At 29.0% G+C, this 23608-nt stretch overlaps 1 protein-coding gene across 2 annotated transcripts in view; it reads left to right on the forward strand.

Moving 5' to 3' along the window:
- The window catches only part of LOC143197767 (protein qui-1), a 93983-nt gene that overhangs the window by 44285 nt on the left and 26090 nt on the right, over nucleotides 1–23608 (forward strand). For both annotated transcript variants that reach the window (XM_076406496.1, XM_076406497.1), the window contains exons 11-17: nucleotides 5040–5237; nucleotides 8434–8603; nucleotides 14669–14815; nucleotides 16176–16455; nucleotides 18640–18920; nucleotides 19448–19687; nucleotides 19985–20159. In XM_076406496.1, coding sequence (XP_076262611.1) covers nucleotides 5040–5237; nucleotides 8434–8603; nucleotides 14669–14815; nucleotides 16176–16455; nucleotides 18640–18920; nucleotides 19448–19687; nucleotides 19985–20159 — 1491 coding nt within the window. The remainder of the gene's footprint in view (nucleotides 1–5039; nucleotides 5238–8433; nucleotides 8604–14668; nucleotides 14816–16175; nucleotides 16456–18639; nucleotides 18921–19447; nucleotides 19688–19984; nucleotides 20160–23608) is intronic.

Below are 23608 nucleotides of genomic sequence, written 5' to 3' on the forward strand. Positions count from 1 at the left end.
CCAGGCGGTGGAATGCATGACGCATACCTGGTCGCGGAGACTTGTCCTGGAGTGACAAGTTGGACCGGGTTATGTGGGACTGCCTCTGGGCTTACCAATACACGAAACCGAAACCGCCTCACAGTTGACCCCTGTGGATCACTACTGCTACTGCTGCTTATTGGGCACGAGGGCCCGGCGATTCTATTGATTCGCGAACGTGAGTTAACACACAACTGGGTACTGTTGTATGGGGGCAAAATTTATGACTGTAGCGACGGATGAGGTCGTTTCAGCCTGGAAAAGGGGGAAGCTTGGCGGTGACGCGGTGCTAAGCTCCCAGCATGTCGACCAGTTCGCGAACAAGCGCGTTATCAGAAGAACTTGAGCTGAGTTGTTGTTTACGGAATGATTGAGATATGAAGTGCTTGATTTCTGGAGTGTCAGTTTCCCTATGAATTTGATTATTTCTGACAAACCATGGAGCGTCTAATATTCTCCTGAGGAGCTTATTTTGGAAAATTTGAAGCCGTTTGACATTGTTGGGTGTAACAAACTTGAAGTAGACATTAGATCCATAGAGGAGTACGGACCGAATTAACATCTTGTAAAATAAGCATTTGATGGAGATGGGCAGATCAGAGAAGATAGCAGGTTTGCTATCCCCGAACCTTTTTGGATTGCTTTCTGGATTTGGGAATGCCAACCGAACCGCCGGTCGAAGTGAAGATCTAGGTACGTGACGTTATCCAGCCATGAAATTATTGCGGTGTCGATCTTAAGTTGCGAGACGCGCAGTGCGTAACGCTTTTTATGGAAAATGATGGCCTGGGTTTCCAGGGGGTTGATTTGCAACTTCCAGAATTTGAACCACTTGACCGCATGATCGAGCTGCTTCTGTAAACGTTCATGAATTGTAACTTCGAACCTGGCGGCCGTGAAGAAAGTAGTGTCGTCAGCGTAAAACGCGACGTCAATGTGCTCTTTTCTCGGCAGATTTGAAATAAAGAGGTTAAATAAAGTGTTTCTAAAGCAATTTTCCTGTTTACTAAAAGATAATACCATGTGTACCGGAAATCCATTACCGATTTTTATCTGAAAAAAAGAAACCTAATTTTCTAGAAAATGGAAAAATATATTTATTCAAAGTATCGGCCATTTGAATCTATACATCTTGCCCATCTTTCAAGCAAGTCGGAAGTTGATAGTCTAATAGGGCAAAATCTGGAGAGTACAGCGGGTGCGATAATATGTCTCGTCCAACTGTTTTTAACGTTTCCTTGCCGGTTTTGCTTTATGAGACGATGCGTTATGGTGCTGTAAAATCATCTTACCGTTTCTGCTGCCCAATCTGCACTTTTTTTGATCAATGAATGGTTCAAGTTGGTCATGTGTTGTCGGTAGCGATCACTATTCACGCAGTTCGATTTGCATGTCATTCAGTTGATGTGGTCCCTGTTGATGTGGGTTTTCATTATTACACCTAATCGGTCGCCAATCGTTTCTTGTTCCACACGCTTCTGTCAATTGCTTTTGAATTTGGATTGAGTCTTCACTCAATACCCCTTGCAGTTGCATATCTTTAAACTTATTCGATCTACCAGTTTCTTTTTTACGTTTTTTGTCTTGTACATGGATATCATCACTTTTGAATTTTAGAAACCAGGCCTCACATGTTTTTAGGCTTAGGTCATGCTTGATGTCAATAGAATAAAATGACATATGTGTCAAACCATAATATTGCATAAGCCTAGCGATGTGTTAGAAAAACTGGTAATGACTTTCCGGTACACCTGGTAGAAGTCTACAAGTGCCAGGGCTACCTATGGAGACCGACTCTAAAGCCCTTGTTCTACTTCCAAATGGCGCCAGTCTCCTTTCTCTAATACATAATTACTACCAAAATAGTTATCACGAAATTAAGACTAGAAATAGCCCATCATTTCAATAATATGTTTTCTCAAACTTATTTTAAATAACGCATTAATCTTCACGAAAAAAAAACGAAATCCAAATATTATTTACGACTCTTTTTTTTTTGAGGTATTTAGCGGGTTTCACAAATGAAATGAAAAAAGAGAATATAAAAAATTGATATAATAAAGTTTAAATAGATAGCTCTTGAAAAAAATGATGCTCAGACATTTTTGAATAATTTAAGTGAAGTACGTTTCCCTTTATTAAAATTTAATTCAAATCATCAGTAGTTAATAAAACGCTACTTTATTTGTTAATTTCACAATATATATTTATTAAAATTTTTATGAATAAATGCAATTTTACTTCTTTTGAGGAACTATTTGTTTTAGCCTTCATTTTACCCCGACTGTAAGACTGTAGGCGAATACAGTTTTCTTTGTTTACGGAACATTTATCAAATGATTAATTGTTGGACGAATTTACAAAATTTGGGAATAATTTACGAGAACCATCATTATTCTAACATATTTATTTTTAATATTATTTCGACTTCAATCAATTTAAATATTTTAAGTGTAGATTAGCTTTGATAAGTTTTATAAGTTATTGGCATTATTTATTGGTGTGAAACCCAAGTATCGAGTTTTTTTGTTGACCACACTTATATAGATGGAAAATAACTTTTTACTGAGTGCACAAATAGGGGTAGTTTGATATCTAAAATTTTCTATGGACAAAATACAGAAATTATATTTTCCCCGGCCAAATATTTGTTATAAATGAAAATATTTAAAGAATTGTAATTAGGCATTAATCCGAATTACTGAAACTCCATAGCAACGTTCTTATAAAATCCCGATAAAAGTTGCTGAAAAGTAAGAAAGGTATTTTTGAATTATGAATCACCCTTGCCCTTCGATTTCTTTCCCTTTCCCCTCACCCCTCTTTCTAAAATCTTAAAACTGCTTTTTGACATTGATATAAATAATTTTGCTCGCTAATTGATCCTACCTGATAACTCCTCGATACTTTCGGTTTTAATTATATGTATTTAATAGCATTTTATTACTGACGATACTTAAAGATGCATTATTTGGGGTATATATTAAATCCGAGGAATTAATACTATTCTGCCTCGCTCTTCATTATTTCAAATTAATTTTAGACACACGTCTTGCCTGTCTCTATTCCCAAAACATTTCTTGCATAACTTCACTTTCGGCTATATTTAATTAATCACATTCCCCACTAAATGTAAAAAGTTTTCACGTCAAACCAGTATATCACGAATCCCGGATAATACGTAGTAGTTTTGCCCGTTTTTAATTTTATGTTCATTTTACGTAACTTGTCTTGGAACAGTATTGGAATTTCTCTAGGATTGTTGAGGTTTTAGAGGAAGGATTTTCCGGATATTTTAGGTAAAAGGGAAACCAGTCTTGTTTCGCCATACTTGTTAGATGAAAAATGTAACAGATAAAGTTATGTATATATTCGATTGGCAGGAAGGCTATTTGGATTTTGAAAAGTTAATTTTGTAATGATATTTTTAATGAAAAGCTCAATTCGCTTTATATTAGCAATTTTAGGGTATGCTTAATAATCATACTATTTATTTTAAGCTATAAGAAAAATTTAAAGTAATATAAAACAGTTTTAAAGCTTTTAGGATTTTTAATAAAACCTAAGTTCTAATATAAAGTAATGAAAATATGTAAAATATAATAGAACAAATACATTGGTCATAAAATTTTGCACAAGACATCATATTTTCATTGTTATATCTTAAATATTAAAAAGGACTTAATAAGAACTAGCAGATTTATCATGAAAGTTTCTATCAGACAGCATATTTTCATTATTATATTTCTAGTATTAAAGAAATTAGAGATGAACCTTTAAGAATGGCCAAAAATCGCAATTTTTCCTGAGTATATATATGGAAAAAATGAAAAAATTTCTCATAATTCCAAATAAGCGCTAAATTTACAAGCAACTATATTTTGAGGTGTAATTAATGAAAATAACATTAATTTTGCGATATGAGCAACATATAAGATAATATACTAACATTTTTGAAATCTCAATAATTTCACTAAATTATTAATTATTAAATATAGGAAATATGTAAAATGTAATAGAATTAGCAGATTAGTCATAAAATTCTGCATAAGAGACATTGTTTTCATTATTAGATCTCTAGTATTAAACAAATTAAAGATAAACATCTGAAAATAGCCAAAAATCGCATTTTTTTCTGAGTATATATATGGAAAAAAGGCAAAAAGTGCTCATAACTCCAAATAAGCTCTAAATTTGCAAGCAATAATATTTTGAGGGGAAATTAACGAAAATAACATTTATTTTGCGATATAAGCAACATATAAAATAATATATTAACTTTTTTGAAATCTTAAAAATTTCACTAAAATCTTAATCTGAATTATAAATTCTTAAATATCGGAAATATGTAAAATATAATAGAACCAGCACATTCGTCATAAAATTTTGAATAAGACAGCATATTTTCAATATTATATCTCTAGTATTAAACAAATTAGAGATAAAAGTCTGCAAATGGCCAACAATCGCAATTTTTCCTGAGTACATATATGGAAAAAGGACAAAAATTGCCCATAACTAAAAACTAGCAGCTCTGAATTTACAAGCAACTATATTTGAAGGTGTTATTAATGAAAATAGCATTTATTTTGCGATATAAGCAACATATAGGATAATATATTAACTTTTTTGGAATCTTAATAATTTCACTAAAAGCCTAACCTGAATTATAAATTCTTAAATATCAGAAATATGTAAAATATAATAGAACTAGAAGATTTTTCATAAAATTATGCATAAAATTGAATATTTTCATTCTTATATCTCTATTATTAAAGAAATTACAGATAAAGTCTGAAAATAAAATCGTAATTTTCCCTGAGTGTTTTTATAACAAGAACTACATTTTTATTTAACGATGTATCAGTAGTGTTAAAAAAACAAAATGTTAGTAACATATTGGGTAGTGGTATTTTGTTTATATTATCTAAAATTGATTTTCTGAAAATTTATTTTCATTTTCAAAGGTTCTGGAAATGATTCTGAAACTTTTAAATGATAAAACGATTTGATTTCAGCACCATTAATACGTGAGAAGATTATGAGTGGTAAACTATTAATTGAATGGAAGCACACGATGATTAAAGAATTCATGAAGGCTCGTTATCTACCTAACCATGAGGTCACCAAAACAATACACTCGGAGATGGTGAATTTGTTTTTTAGCGAATTCTTAGAAGAAAACAGCGACGACGAAGCGTCCGAAGGCGAACCAGGCAAGTATACCACTTAATAAGTGTAAAACCTTTTTAAAAACAGTATCCACGGCACAAGGAAAACAGATTTAATGGATTCTTCATTATCATTCGCCTCTTATTTTCGTTTTCGCGAAATGAACTGAGGGAAATGAGACAATTATTCAAGAGAAAGCTCATGACACTAAAACGTTATAATATGATTAATCGTCACTAATTGATCTACTTAACGCTGTCGTTTTCCTCCAAAGCAAATCCCTAAAATTATTTCGTGAAGTGTTAAGCGTCCAATGACGTAATTTTAAATACCATGCCCCTATTAAAAGGACTTAATTTTTTTCTTATTTCGCGTCCTTTTTATCACGGGTAACATTAAGAAGGTGATTTAAGTTCAAATTAATATAATAGCACAATACAATAGCTAAAGTATAATTGGCTATAGTCCTTCCAATAAAATAGTTAATGCACGTCATCAAAATGTATAATGCAACGTTGTCGCATCAAATTAAAATATTCGTTTATTAATTAAAATTAATGAAACAAAAATAACGTTATAAAATATAATTTATTTTGACATGGCACAACTAATGCATAATAGTTTGTAGGTTAGGGTCGTTTTATTATATTTACATTGAACTCTTTTCCACACCACCTATGAGGTAGAGCTCTGGGCACTTTTTATGTAGTAAAGCTCTAATCTGCCTAATTAACAATTGTATATCAAAGTATTGTATTTTACTTTCATTAGAAAGTATATTTAATTTTTGTTTACTTTGTTCCTGTGTTCCCTTGTCATTTCATTTTGATATCAGTGTATTACTCCTTAGTTTCTTTGTTATATATAGAGGTATTCTATATTTTTTCTTCATTCTCTCTAATGCATTTGCCATATCTGCAAAATAGTTATTAGCAAATTAGTTAGTATTTATTCTCTCATAAATTTTAACCTAATGCTCATGTATATTCTGAACAATTGCACACATATTTATACACATAGATCTTTCAAACTGCAATATTTTTTACAGTTATCCTATAATTATATATTGGTATTGTAAGTAATGACTCATAATCCTAAATCCAGAAATTTTTATTCAGTGACTGCCCCATTCTGAGCCACTATTTAAATCAATAATCAAGCTGTCAATTTCCAATCTACTTCTAGTTCAGAATTGTACATTTATTAATTTCTTCTTCTATGTGGCTGATGGAGTTCATCCAAACCGAAGGGTGTTATCGTATACGATCCATTTCAAATATCAAAACAGTTTTTACCTGTATATCTTTCTCGATCTGCATATCGATTGTAGTAATTAATTCGCCACATCCACAATTCGATTTCGATTGAATATGTAGTGATAAGACCTATTCAGACCTATTTCTAAAAAAGTAAATTTAACATAAGCACAATTAAACACTTTATTTATATATATCAAATAAAAATTTGAAATACTTAATACTCTTTAATTTCTCTTTTGCAAGCAATTGCTTAATTACAGCGTTTGCTACTAGTTGGGATATTTTTGTTAAATTTCTGTTTCTAGCATGAGAAACAATATATGTGCAATGAATCATTAAAAATATTATGATTTACAAAATCTAATCAAATATTAATTTAACTTCTACCTTTTTCTAGAACCGTTCCCTAGAATAAAATGAAAAGGAAATTATTGTCTGGTATTAAAACGAATTACAACCTGCAATAGGCAATACATTATATATCTTGATGACGTAAGTTCACTGCTATTTTGGATAGACTATATATCTGTTTTTGTTTTGGGTTGATCTTTTTCCACTATTTGTCTTATAAAATCAAGAATTCAGTTAATTTTTTGTTCATTGATTACCAAAATGAATAGAAATCATGAAAATATATAATTGTCAAGTACACTTAACAATAAAACAGATTGTTTTTATTGAATTAATGATTTTGATATAATTCCCATGGTACTACCATTAATTGTCTCTTCCCAAATAATTATTTTTAATGGGCTAAAAGAAAACTTAATTTCGTTTTCCTTTTAATTATGAGGGAGTGGTGTTTTTACGAGAGGACAAAATAAACATTAAGAACGGGTATATACAACGTTGAAATCACAATCCGAACAAACTGAGTTTATTTAATTTTCTGTCTAAAGTTGGAGAAAACTCAATTAGAATGGTTGCAGAAGCTAATCTTTGATTATAAAGGTAAAATTTCGTTTAAACCGAAATAACAAATCTCTTGGTGGTCTCCGAATATTACTAGGGAGATTTGTAGTCGGGAAATGCCCTATTATAAAAGTTTGGTAAGCGATAAGAAAATCTTGAATGAATACACAAACTTCTAGCTAAGAAAATGTCGATTGCACTTTATTCTATTATCAGACAAGTAAGCTAAATTGAATGTTTTTATATTTTGGTTATATATCAACTAATATATGTTAATTAAATATTTTAAAGTAAATTTTTCTTTCAATTTACTCTAGTATATATACAGGGTATAGACAAAATAATGTGAACACCATGAACTATAATACAGTACAAAAGCTAAAATTTATGGAAAAGCTACAGCATTCTCAATGATGAAGTTATTATTTTGACTAGCAAACTGATGTTAAAATCTATCATATTCCAAGATGACCATGTGCCCATACACGCAACGAAAAGTGTCCATCATGGTTGGAGAAGCATCAGAATATCATCAAACTTCTTTCCTGGCCAACCCAATCGCCAAGCCTTAACATAATTTAGTCATTATGGGGAATTCTAAAGCAGAAAGTTAGGAGTAAGTTACCATTTTCAAGACCACTGAAGTAATTGGCGGATATTTTGATACAACAATGGGACAGTACTCTTTTTAAGAGCAAACATATAAATATTGTCTATATGCCAGGTGTCCATATTATTTTGTACATCCCCTGTACTAAAAGGAGATTCTAGGATAGGATAATTATATCGACAAACCAATTGTAAGATGAATAGAATACCTAACAAAAGGATTTGCTCGTAAAGGCTGAGCGCAAAGTGAAAGGAAAATCGAATATCTTAACTCTCAATTAACAAAGGAAGTCAAACATTATTTGCACAAGTGTGTTGCCTTCAGAAGTTTCGACTTTACCTAAAAATATAGTTCGGATATTACGAAAATATCGACTACACGTATTATAATTAATTATCTCTGTATCTAAATAAATATTAAATTAGTTTGTTTCATCGATTTACGTAAGAAATATTTCAGCTCCCTTGCTATCGGAAATCAATGAAACTCCATTTCAATCTACTTTACATAAAGACGTAACTTATAGACTAAGACACGTGGAAGAAGCTTGGATTCACTTATTGAAAAGTGGAGATATAATCAAATTGAAAAATCTCTGCATGTGTAACTACGATTTTCTTCTTGCAGCGGTAAGTAAAAGATTTGCCTATCTTCATGATACATTTAAATGAACATGAATATTCTCACCATTACGTTCTTTATTAATTTTTCATAATAATTTAATAAGTAATATATAAGATAACTTTAATATATAGGACAGTAATATAAACCCAATAATTTCACTAAAAGCCTAATTTGAATTATAAATTCTTAAATATGGGAAATATGTAAAATATAATAGAACTAGCAGATTCGTTATAAAATGTTGCATAGACAGCATATTTTCATTATTATATCTCTAGTATTAATGAAATTAGAGATAAAAGTTTGAAAATGGCCAAAAATCTCAATTTTAGCCTAAATAGTCTCTAAATATTCAAGCAGCTATATTTTTAAGCATAATTTATGGAAAGGCTATTTATTTTGCACTGTCGGTAATATATAAGATAATATACTAACATTTTTGGAATCTTGATTATCTTTATTAAAAGTCTAATTTTTTATTTTTAAAATCTCTTTTTACCAAAGAGGGTTTATCTGGACTGAACCTACTGTTTAACGTAGGTCCTCGGCATTAAGCCTACCAACTGGCGAGTAACCAACTTAGAAATCATCTCAGTAGACATCCGGTCTTACCCAGCCTAGTTACTGGCGTGACTGGGATCAATTTCCTTGTCGGAATTTGCACTCTTGACTAGGACAATCACAAATAATAAATAATCACAAGCATAAATTTACAACCATGCCACAGCCGGGTTCGAACTCGCGACTATCACTGAATAAGTGGAGCGTCTTGTCGCCTTATAGAATATACGCAAAGTATAACAGAACTAGCATATTCGTCATAAAATTTTACATAAGATAGTACATTTTTATTGTTATATCTTCACAATTAACGAGATTAGATATAAAAGCCTGAAAATAAACCAAAATCGCAATTTTTCCTGAGTATATACATGGAAAAATGCAAGAATTGCTCATGACTCCAAATTGGCTCCAAATTCGTAAACATCAGTATTTTGAGTTGTAACCAACAAAAAAAACTTATTTTGCGAACAGTATATAAGATAATATAGTAACATTTTTAAAATATTAATAATTTTACTAAAATCCTAATTTGAATTATACATCTTTAAATACAGGAAATATGTAAAATATAATAGAACTAGTAGATTCGCCATAAAATTTTGCATAAGGCAGCGTATTTTCATTATAATATCTCTAGTATTAAAGAAACTAGAAAAAAAAGTCCATAGGCACATAGAAAAAATGCTCTAAATTTGCAGTCACCTAAACTAGAGACCTAATTAATAAAAAAAAAACATTTATTTTTAATATTTTTGCGATATAAGCAACATACAAGATGGTATACTAATATTTTTGGAAAGCTATTAATTTTATTAAAAGCCCAATTTTAATTATTAATTCTTAATTATCAGAAATAAGAAAAATATAATAGAACCCGTATATTTATCATAAGATTCTACATAAAACAGCATATTTTCATTGCTATATCTTTATTATTTAAGAAATTAAAGATAATAGTATGAAGATAGGTAAACATCGCTATTTTTCCTGAGTATTTTCTTTGCAAGAAACACTTTACTACACCTGTTATACATAATAATATTTCTGATGTAAAAGTAGTGCATGATATCATTATTTTAAAAACATATATTCCTATTACACTGTTGTTTGATTTAAAATCAGCAATTCGGATGTCGAAATAATAATACATTATATGATATTAGTTTAATCTAATTACGATTCCTATGGTTTAACGAGGAAAAATAAAGTAAAAAAGAAAACAAATACATAAATAACAAATATATACTACAAATCAAGAAAATTTATTAACTACTGCAAAAGGTAAAACGAAAAAGTTTTCGACATCAATTAAATATTGACCTTTTAGGGTTGATAGCGTCGTTGAAATGTTTTCACCGCTTATTCAATTTAAACTGGTTAAGAAAAACAATTTTACAAAGGGATCATTCCATTGCTATATATATATATATAAATATATTGTACTTTCTTTTGGAGCCACCTTTATAATATTTATTACTCTCCGAGGAAATAAACAAAAATACGAAACTTAATAAATAATGCAGTTTTAGTGCTTTCTAGATAAAAATAAACGTGTTTGTTTAAAGAAGCCGAACTATATTTTTCTCCTTTCTAAATTATTTTCTTTTATATTGGCAAATTGTCCGAAAAAGGAGAAAGAAGAAAATCTTGAGAACGAACGTTTCATACATTTTTGATATCAATAAAATTTACTACCTTCTGTACCAAACTCAAGTGATATTTATGATTAAAATATAAAAGAATAATAAGGGAAAATATCCCTTCGAGTTAACCAAACATATTGAACTATACTAGGCTGTTTAATGGTTTTTTTTTCCATAAGAAATGGCGCTTTTTATTTTAACTGAGGAATTCAGTTGATTGAAGGCCACCTTCTTCACCAGATTTTACTCCCTCTGATTTTTGGCTGTTTTATGCCAAAAACAACTGTAGAAAATTGTTGGCGACAGGGTGGCCCTCCTATTATTGCGATAGTCGTGGGTTGGAATCCTGCTGGAGTTGGACCGGATATTTTCTGGGATGATCCCCAAGTTGATCACTCGGCAGTGAGTAAGTTTAATGACCGTAATTCAGAGTCCACGTTAAATAGTAGATCTAGTCCAGGTTAACACTAGTTGGTAAATAAATTAGTAAAAATGCCCGTAAGTTCAGATAAATTCTATTCAATAATAAAATATAGTTATAAGGCTTGTCAAATCATAAAATAGTGTTTATCTTATAAAACTAAAAACATTTAAAATCCATTTAAACTTAGCAAATAGCCATAAAATTTACTAAATCTTATTTATTATTGAAATATCTAAAACAATAAGAAGTGAAATAACTTAACCAACTTCGAATATATTCAAATAAAAGTTGTACGAGCATATTTCACTGTTTCCTCCTTCAACTATTTTATATGGGATAATAAAAGTTCTGTTGGACTTTCGGAACAGAAAGTAGCAGAATTTCTGAAAGCTATTCCAAATTAATTAGCCAACTTTGTAATATTTATTACATTCCAAAGAAACAAGAAAAAAACTGGGGGTTTTTCTTATTCCCTAAACTCCCTAAAACACTGAAAGGAAAAAAAGAAAGAAAAAGTTTATGCTAATGGAGAACAAATTAATTTAAATTGTGATCTCAATAAAATCCATAAAAGAAAAAGAAACTTTTTTTAGGTATGGGGCTTAATGAAGTAAATCCTGATGCAGGAACAATTATAAAATATGGGGAACAAAATTAAACGTAGATTAGGTAAAATAAGGGGATGCTTACAGCGACTAAAAGCATATTTTTCAATGATAAGAATATTACGACATAAAACATAAAGTAAAAAGCGTTTTGCTTAAAAGGTTTCCATTGTATTTTTTTTTTGTAAAACCCGTTATTAGCGTTTAACGCCCTAATATTAACGATTCCATTAACATTTTACACTTAAAATTACCCTAAAAGAGAATATTGAGGTGACACAGAAAAAAGTTTCATTATTTAGGCTGTTTATTTTATTTTTGAAAGTGCAGAGCTATTTACGAGTTTTTAATAGAAGAAAAGGAGGCACCAATGACTTTTTCATTTACTAAAATATTCATTTTCGCATTTTTTTCACGAATCCAGCCGTGTTTTATGTCGTAATTAAGAGCATTTTTGAAAACGTTGCTGCCTTTTAACGGAAAAATGCTACGAATCATTTATTGTGCCATACAAAGGCTAAAAAAGTAGCTGAAAATGGAGGCTTTTCGATTTAAACAAGATTTTTTTTGATTTTTAGCAGATTAGGATTCGAAACACAGAAAGATTCCCTAAATTTAGTTGATTTATGAATTTGATAACACTTCTAAATGTATATTTCGGACATTATTATCTTAATTTGACTACTATTCAAGTCCTAATAAGTTCGAAAATAACCCGAAATCGTAATTTTTCCTCTATGTGCGTAAGCTATATTTTGAGGCGTAATTAACGAAAAAAACTATTATTTTGCCATATAAGCAATATTTTAGATAATATATTAAGATTTTTGGAATCTTGATAATTCTATTAAAAGTCTAATTTTAATTATAAAATATAAACTATAGAAAATACGTAAAGTATGACAGAACTAGTAGATTCGTCATAAAATTTTTACATAATATAGTACATTTTTATTGTTATATCCTTACTATTAACGAGATTAGAGACTAAAGCCTGAAAATAGCCAAAAATCGCAATTTTTCCTCAGTATATACATGGAAAAAAAGCAAAAATTGTTCATGACTCCAAGTAAGCTCCAAAATTTGCAACCATCTATATTTTTAGGTGTAATTAATGAAAATAACATTGATTTTGCGATATAAGCAACATACAAGATAATATACTAACATTTTTGGAATCTTAATAATTTCACTAAAAACACTAATTTGAATTATAAATTTTTAAATATAGGAAATAAATAAATTATAATAGAACTAGAAGATTCGCCATAAAATTTTGCATAAAACAGCACATTTTCATTATTATATCTCTAGTATTAAACAAATAAAATATAAAAGTCTGAAAATGGCAAAAAATCTTAGGCAATTTTTCCTAAGTATATAAGTATATCGAAAAAATGCAAAAATGGCTCATGACTCCAAATGGGCTCTAAATTTGCAAGAAACTATATTCTGAGTTGTAATTAACAAACAAAGTATTTGTTTTGCGATATAAGCCATATATAAGATAATAGACTAAGATTTTTGGAATGTTGATAATTCTATTACTAATTTAATTTTAAATATAAAATTTTAACTATAGAAAATACGTAAAATATAATACAACTAGCAGATCCGACATAAAAATCTGCATAAAATAGTACATTTTTATTGATATATCTTTATTATTAATGAGATTAGAGATAAAACCCTGAAAATAGCCTAAAATCGCTATTTTTCCTGAATTATACATGGAAAAAATGCAAAAATTGTTCATAACTCCAAATGACTTCTAAATTGGTAAGCAGCTATATTTTGAGAAGTAATTAAAAAAAAAGAGTTTGTTTTGCGATATAAGCAATACATAAGATAATATACTAATATTTGCGGAATCTTAATAATTTTATTAAAAGTTTAATTAATTTTATTTTCTTAAATATCGGATATACGTAAAATATTATAAAACAAGCATATCTGTCATAAAATGTTGTATTAGATAGCATATATTCATTATTATGTCCTTATTATTAAAAAAATTAGATATTAAAGTCTGAAAATAGTCAAAAATACCAAATTTTTCTGAGCACTTTTACAACAATATCTATATGTATATTTAATACGTACAGTGTAAATAAAAAATACACATATTTTAAGGTAAATAATATATCGAACTTTAAAACAGCAGAAAAAATGTTAAATAAAAAAATACCATAATTGTTAATAATATAATAATGTTAACTTAATAGAAAAGGCAAACAAGTCCTGAGTACGAATATGTCGATATAAGCAGATAAGCAGTACTAGCAACATTAAATTAATAAAATTTTGTATTATAAAACCAAACCTTATATATATATATATATATATATATATATATATATATATATATATATATTACTTATTTATGTCTGATATCAAATCCGAATATATTATCTTTTAAAAACACTTGAGAGGTGGAAAAAAACCTTTGTACAGGGTTTCCCTCTTTGTGTTTTATTATAATTTATTTGTTTTCCCTTGTTTCTTGGGGTAAATAAGAACATATCGGTACATTTTTTGATTTGTCAATTTATGGTTGCAGTAAATATATACGTCGTACTAAAGAAAACCATACTACAGAGCTACAAAAGTTATATAGATTTTTATTTCGCATAGTCGTATTCTGTACTAGCCTTGAGATTTAACGATTTTGAAGTGAGGTAAGAAATAAACAATAAAAGAAATATCTACGGGCCAATTACTCACCATAATGCTGCACTAAGCATTTCGTTAGACATCGCGATGTAATATTTCAAAAATCAAGAATTTAATAACAACCATCCTATGTCTAAGAGAAATATTTTCCCATTTTCCAGCTGCAAACCTTTTCAGTTAGCTATCTCAGGTGTTTATTGGAACATGTACGTTGCTATTTGTTAGATAGAGAGATTGAATTGGTTTATTATTCAATCAGGAAATCCACAGATGTCCTTACTAGGGATACCTTTCAATTAGGTACACAGGTAAGTTTATTAATGGTACTTTGTTGATATCGATTAGCTAATAGACTATTAATTTATAAACCAAACTATATATAATTGTAACACATAATTATGAGGATGCTAGGACTCAAAACGGATCTTAATTTAATTATTTATGACTGTCATTTCATAAATACGGAAATCTATACAAATAATCATTAAGTTAATGATTACAACAATAATTTACAATAGTACTAATTATCTGGCCTTCAAAATATATTAATTAATCTACGAATTAATCAAATAAAACATTTCGTTATATTATGGGTGCGTAGGTAAATTGTCCTGCTTAGAAACTACTAATTGAGATAGATAGTCTAAACTAAATACCACGTTGGTCAGGAAAATTGGGCCTCCTTCCTCGGATAATGGAAAAACCTAGCGCAGTGAACCGATAAAGTTTTGCTTCGTTATTCCTTTATTTATCTTTCGGGGTTAGCCACCCAGTATTATGTGTTTTATGAAGTTAATGGCAAGTTTGCCATAGTGAATTGAAAATCATTCAGCTTTACATTTATAGGGCCTATAAATTATCTCCATAATTTACTCATTAGTTAAAGTATAATTTGTATTTTTTTCATTGTGCAAAGCAATGAACTAAAATACGGTCAAAAAATGTAATTTTCTCTATAATGTTCCACATATAAGGTTTAAATTGCATCTGTAAACTTTTATACTGGAATCAAAGTACATAGCGCCCTCTATAACACGATTACCTGGTTAGTTTTCATTAAAAATACTAACATTATTTTAGCTGTTTAGGATTCGCAGTTTATAACTTTTATGTTTTCATGTATATCGAATTATTTTCTGAGATAATTAAGTTTTGTAGTGTTCTTATACATATACAATATTTGGTGTATGGTAGCTCTCTACAATACTACTAGAGGGTACGATATATCACGAAATTTAAAATATTACGTTAATTATATTCTCAATTATAAAATGATAATCATAAGAAGATGTATTATGCTTACGTTTTTTTAATACCTTATTACACTGTATTAAACCTCTTTTACAGCATTTCCAACTATATATTATTAATTTTGAGTGCGTTAGATTTATATTACAGTCATCCTTATAGTTATTTTGCGTGTTACAACGAAATTACGTGACTAATTTAAGCTACTTCAATAAAATATTTACAACAGAAGAACTATACAGTATTATACAGAAAATGTATCATTATGTCATATTTAAATTTATCGATTATAAATTAATAGTAATTACAATGAGTTTATCGATATTAACCCTATACACCTGTTCGTTAATTATCATAATTTTCGATATTTATTTCGTTTTATACAGTAATAACAGAGTGAAAATAATTGATATATTTTAGTTAATTTCTTGGTTAAGACCTGTGACAGAAAGAGGTGGTGGTTTAATGAGTGATCTAGTTACATCTGCTATGGCATGGTGCGATGGGTTTACCTTGCCATTAGTGGTGCCTTTAAACGATTGGCTTCAACCACCTCTTCCAACTCAGTCGAAGGTAATGACAACACCTGACGTTAGATTAATTGAATGTACTCCAAATGGGCAACATGTTGTTGTTGTGGTTGATACAGATCCACAGTTATGGCATATAATGACCAACCAACTTGTTCACGTGTTTAAAGGTAAGACATTCTTTAGATAAAATTTTAGTAATATTAAATTTTATATAATTTGTAAGATGTTTTAAAAAAATATAATCGAAAGAATAAAATCGTGTAAAGCAACTATTTTAAGTAAAGAATCTATTTTTATTAAAATAGATGTGAAATCAATATTAATATAAATATTAGACTAAAAACATTAATAACAAACTCCACAAGTGTAAGGCAAAGAGAAACACTATAAAACTGAAATAAAAGCTTTTGTAGAGGGCTCTAACGACATTTTATTTAACTTTTCCCATAAATTTTATGCGAATAATGATTTTTAGGTGTTTGGCTTAAAATATTAAGGTAATTTCTTTAAAAGCATCAATACTTTACAACGTTAAATATCTTGAATAATAAAAGGTGTTTTAACAGGGCATATAGGGTTTATGCTGTATGTTATAAACTTTTATTTAATAGTTATTTATTGACGTGTATATAAAAAGAACGTTAACTTATATTGTTGGGAATATAGTATAATGTTAGCTAGTTAATTTAATATATGGCTGAAACAACTTTGAGGATATATGTTGGTATAAGTTAAGACCCAAATTTGTAATTAGGTTAGTTGTTAATTAACGCATCCTTGAATTTATTGAGAATTAATTGTAACGTAATCATAGTTTGTTCGAGGAAATTTTCAGAAGAGCACGACCGTTTTAATATTAGTAGTTCAATTGTTTAACCATGAATTATTAATAAGCGTATCCAATTTCAGTTTTGTATTCATTTAAAAGGGCAAACTTCCTTGAAATACTTTTTCTTTTCTTCCAATTCTAAAAGCAAACTTTATATTTAAACCACCAGAACGGTCTAAAAACTTTCCCAATTCCCATTGCAAAAACATTGGTCTCCCAAGTTTCTAAATTCATAAAGCTTTTCTCGAGTTCTTAAGTTTCCCGATGTGTGAAAAGTAAACATTGCTGCTCCGACAGCGATTTAGCGAAAATACGCATTGCAACTATTAAAAAAACGTAATAAAAAACGCAAAATAAATTTACTACGTCACTGGTTTCGGCATGAACGTTTCACTGTCTCGAACTTGGTGATTTATTCATTTTTTATATCTTGTTAAAACGTAGTCGAACAAATAACTGTATTCTGACGAATGGAGAGGAGTGAAATGGTCTAGACCAAACAATGTATTTAAACTGATTCAGTCACGAAATTTTAATATTATCAAGTTGTAAAATCTTGTGGATAGTTTAAAAAACCGTAAAAGTCTACAAATTATTATGGAAATAGAAAAAAAGGCTTTAAAAACTGGCAGTTATGGAACATAGTAATAGAACAGAAACATTTTAAAATATTAAAATTAATTAAAATGACATGATGAACCAGAAAACACCGGGACGATGTGTGTGTTTTTGATATCATTTTACCTTTAAATGATGGACAATTAGTAAACTAATAAAATAATAGGATAGAATAAAAAAACCCTCAAGTGAAAATAAATATATATCATATACATCATATACATCATACATATCATACATATCATATATATCATATATCATATATATCATATATATATATATCATATATATCATATATATCATATATATCATATATATCATATATATCATATATATCATATATATCATATATATCATATATATCATATATATCATATATATCATATATATCATATACATCATATATATCGAAAATAATAATTATTTTGTTGTAGGACAACCCTAAAATAACCTAAATCAAACAAAGTATTCATAATTTCACATATTACTATATTTAAAAATACCGCATCGAACAAATCGTCTAAAATTATAAGTGTTTGTAGTTAGTATTAGTCTCGTTAAAACTTTTTGATTGTTAAATGTTGCACTGCTCTACGACGAAATATACTGGAAACGCTTGCAGTCATTTATTTAAGTAATGTTCCGGAAAGATAAAGGTAGATTCATACCGTTCATATTAAAGTGGTGGTTGCTGTGTAACTCAAGATGATGACCAACATTTTTCATTGTCATTGCACAGCTTTAAAAGCCAGACCAATTTTAAATCGCGTAGAGTTTAATTCACACAATAAACAAAATACATTATCTATGATTAGGATTAACTGATATAATTATACGCGTTATTTACGTTGAATCGTTTCTTTCTTCTTTAACTTAATTAATTTCTTTTCTCGTAACGTTTTAGGTCATACGGAGAAAGTAAACTGTATGGCTGTAACCAAGCAAAGCCAATATTTATTGACAGGATCTGATGACTTACTCATAATAGTATGGGATCTAAAAGGTTTAAATGTAAAATTGGTTATAAAGGATCATATAGCTCCTATTTTATGTATAACCAGCGCTCTAAATAATTCCGTTATCATCAGTGGTGGAGAAGCTAGTAGTATTATTATATCTTCGCTATCAAGTGGTAAAATCGTCACTAAAATTGATCACCACAGAGGACCAGTAACCGCAATTAAGGTAATTATTATTCGATTAATTATGTCTTCAATCGATTAAATTATACTGCGTTTCGTTAACTGGATATCACTGGTTTGAACTGCATATCAGAGCAGTTATATAATTAATGCACAAAAAACATTTTTTCAAACTTGAAAAAAATTTCGAGGGACAATTTTAATGCAAACTTCATTCTGTACATTGAAATAGCACATCAACGCTTAATAAGTGCCAGATCTGACATATAGATGACGCGGCCTGCTAACCCTCAAACCACAGCCGTCAAAAAGATTGTAAAAATCTGGTGCTTTCTTTAAAAGGGCTTTTAGTGAAGCAACTTTAATTCTATTATGTTGACTAAACATTTTTTTATTGTTTTACCCACCGTATGGTCTGGTCCCCAGCTACGTTGGTAAAGAAGCGATTATCAAGAAAATAAATAAATTGTGCTATGAAACAAGTATTTTGCTGTTTGAAAAAAATGTGTTGTTAAATCCGGGCTTTTATTATTGATTATGAATAAAAAAAACGTGTTTAATAAATTTTAGGTGACTTCTCACGGTGATATAATGGTTTCTGGTAGCAAAGATGGTAAAGTTTGCCTGTGGTCCCTCAATAATTACACTTTATTAAATACTATAATGATATCGTCGCCAGTTCAACTACTAGACGTATCCATGGATTGTATATGGCTTGTAGCATGCTGTAAAGACAACAAAGTCTATATAAAAACGGTTGCCACTGGCACTGACGTACACACAATAACACTCGGAGAACATAAAGAAAAGGTAAGGGTCCTCCAGTTTGGTATCAGTCGCCATCAAAAAATTAATTGAGATTTTATTCAGCCATTGTATATAGGTCAGTAAATTTATTTCTTCGCGAAATTGTATTTAGTTTTTATGTTACTAGCTTAGTGCGGGATATTTTTATATCAATTTCTTAAAATAATGACCAAAAAACAAGATTAAAATAATATCTATATTAATGTTATATAGTTATTATTATAACATAGTTAAGAGTTAAATTCCTTGAAAAAAATTAGGATAACTTAGTGACGAATAATATAACATTTATATTTACAGGTAAGATCCTTGTGTATAACCCAGGATAGCTGTCGAATTGTGATGGGTTGTTCTGATAAAAAAGTGTATATTTACGATATTCATAGTGCCAAGCTCGTTAAAACATTATCTGGACAAAACGGAGAGGTTACTTCAGTGAAAGTAACAGATAAAGATGATTTTCTGCTGTCGGCAGGTAAGAAAATACTTCTCTCAATATACAATATAATAATTAAACCAAATATGATATCAGGTTTTTAAAATCAGAAAGCTTTAAATATATAATCAGAAAAAGACGGAATTAAACAAGTATAAATAAACTATATATATATACAAAATGGTAATAATTAACATTACTAAATATGTGTTTTCCCCTATTTAACGCAATAAACAATGTTAATATATAAACATGAGCGTTATGTATGTATAAAGCACTAAATCAAAATTTAATTAACTAAATTTCATATTTTCAAGCGTCAATAGCAACTAAATTATTCCATTAAATTTTCTCTGAATATGGTTAATTGGAATATATTTAATTCCTATGTCAATCAAAATGATAACGCAATGTTTATAGAATATACTGCTTACTAAAAAATATAAATGATATATGTAGCATTTTACGTAAAATGTGATTCTTTCTATAATATTCCATATTGCATCTATAAACTATTACATTACAATCAGAGTATGAAGTGACAACTGTAACACAAATTGTAGCAATATATAACTATGATATTTTTAAGTACGTCAAGTTATTATTTGAATTAATTAAGTTGTGCAGCTGTTATTTTATATACACAATGTTTGGTTTGTAGCCTTTGAGTAATACCACTACAGGGTGATATATATCAAGAAATTTAACAGATTTCATTTATTATATTGTCTATTATAAAACGGTAATCATAAAAAGACAAATTATGCTTGTGTTTTTTATAATACATTTTTATATTATTAATAATAATTATTATTATTAATAAATTTAATATATTATTAACTTTAAATGTGTTAAATTTATATTATAGTAAATTTAATAGCTGTATTACAAAATTACGTGACTAATTTGAGCTATTTTTATAAAATATTTACGCACCATGGTGCTTATTACAAAAATATGAATCATTATAAATGACCGGAGCATTGTTTCAATGAAAAGCTGGAATCTGTCCAACTGTAAAATCAAACAGGAACAAAGGAAACAAGAAAGCACTCAGCTTCTTCGGGTTAGTAGTCCGGACGAGACATTTTTTTCGTAGGAGCGAAACGGAAATCCTTCGAGAAAGCTCATGGGTAAATTTATTTTGTTTCTTGAGAATAAGGAAAAAAACGCGTACAACAAAATACTAAAGGCAGATGTTTCCCCCAGTAGGAAATATATTAGTCTACGTAAAAAGATACACCCACAACAACCTTTGAAACTAAAGCTGATGCCAAGAACCACTCGTTCCCTTTCCTATCACGTTCTCAGATAATAAAAGTGCATCATAAAACTTTTTATTTAAAATTGTGACATAGATTTTTACCTCAATGTTCGAGTAACGCTGGTTTATGAACCAAGTGTCCCAAATAAAACTGATTCAATATTTTTTTATAAAATAAATAATAAAGTAAATTGTAAATTTATCAACTGGTATAGCAACTAGACACATATACATAACAAAATTACGATACTTTATTCGATGATATTAAAAGTATTGATGTTATTTCAACCGGCAATATAATCATTATCGCTTTTGTGTCTAACATAAAATATTCATTGCATTTAGATTTTAAATAATAAACAGCAAAAAATATTTAATTTTGGTATTTAATTTAATTATTCCAAGTGCACGCGAATATCGTTTTATATATAAGGTTGATTGTTTAACTTTGAGTATATATATATATATATATATATATATATATATATATATATATATATGTATATATAAAGAGCACAGCAAACATATTTATGAACGGTTGAGACTTGTTTCATATTTTAAAATAATTTTGAATAATTTTGTTCCATTATCTATCGAAAATCCTTTAAAAATGTATTCAAGATCCTAATATAAAACCACATGAAGATTTCGCCTCCTATTTTCCGATAAAGAAGAGAAAATATACGTTAAACAAAATACCATAGGCAGTTTTGTCTGGGGAAAAAAATATATTAGTTTACGAAAAGGGATTCGGAAAATACCTTTTGAAGTCGCGATTGGCTTGGGTAAAAGTCATCCGAGAAAAAAGCGTTGTTTACCCGTAATAGAACTATCTGACGAAAGCTTCGGAGCTTTAAAATACATCAGCCGCTCCACTATTCTATTCCGTAATGAATAAAATTCTAAACGGCCTCACTATATCAGAACCAAAATCAGAACCTGGCCATTTTCTTGTCTCTTACGTGTCGAGACAATAAAACTAGAGCATAAAACCTTTATTTAAAATTCTAACCCTGATCCGAGCCGAATTTCTGTAATGGCTTTTTACCAGCCACTCGTTGTTGCTCCCGAATCAATAAGGTCCAATTTCTCATACACCCCTTGAACTCGGGGTCTGTTCTCTCATGTCCCGTTTTTATTCAAGCATTAAACCTTTTCTGGTTCTCTACCATTATTCCCGCGGGAGTTCGAAATTATATTGACGTGAAACCATCGAAAGTGTTTTGTTAAAGTTAAAACAAATCAAGCCTCAGAAAAGGTTTCGTTATTTTATCTATTTCAGTAAAAACAATGTTTATAGAATTTTCCTGCTATTATTAGTGCTATATTTTTATTTATATATATATTTAAAAAAAGAAAAAAATACAAATAAATCACAAGAGGAAATGTCTTGTAGGTTTTCACTGATCGTATATGAGTTACAAGTTGTGTGCGGTTACAAACTAAGTCCGTGGTTGACCCTCTCGTTCCAGTTAAATAAAAAAACTAAATAAAAGTAATTTGCAAGTTACATTTTAATTTATTATCTGCAAGTATCGAAACCTTAAATTAAAAAACGACTATTTGATTACCCAAACCAAGAAAATCTATCTAAACATATTTACTCGAAATTGAATTTTTTTTTATACTAATTGACATTTTTTAGTTACATATTTTGTTAACTGTATTTGACATTAAAAAAATATAAATCACAAAAAATATGATAATTATCCCATTCATTTACATGGGTTGTCAACACTACTCCAAACTTGGAGTTGTTACAAACTAACTTCGTGGTGCACTATTTCGTTCCTATTCAATAAAAAACTAACTGTAAAGAATTTACAAAAAATATTTCTCAAAATCAAAACATCTCTAAATTATCTGCAAGTATCGATAACTTGAAATTAAATAAAAATACTATCCAAAGTTTTAAACATATTTACACGAATCTAAATTAAACTTTTTCTATTATTAATTGACATTTTTTAGTAATGTGTTTCGTTAACTGTATTTGACATATATTCATATATTTACATACATATTCAACATACAAAATTTTTTATGTGTTATACGAACCTTTTAGACGATTTATCCTCACATGTTTCGATTTTATTTAAGCTTCTAAACCTTTTTGCTGGTTTTCTGCTATTATTCCCGTAGGAATTGGAAATTATATTGGCGTGAAAGCATTGTAAGTATTCGGTGTTGGTAAAGTGGAAACAATTTTTTTCTGAATTTCTAT

Source organism: Rhynchophorus ferrugineus, unplaced genomic scaffold (assembly GCF_030347505.1).
Source record: "Rhynchophorus ferrugineus isolate W39M unplaced genomic scaffold, kcgeb_rfMv2 rfM5, whole genome shotgun sequence".
NCBI classification, from domain to species: Eukaryota; Metazoa; Arthropoda; class Insecta; order Coleoptera; family Curculionidae; genus Rhynchophorus; species Rhynchophorus ferrugineus.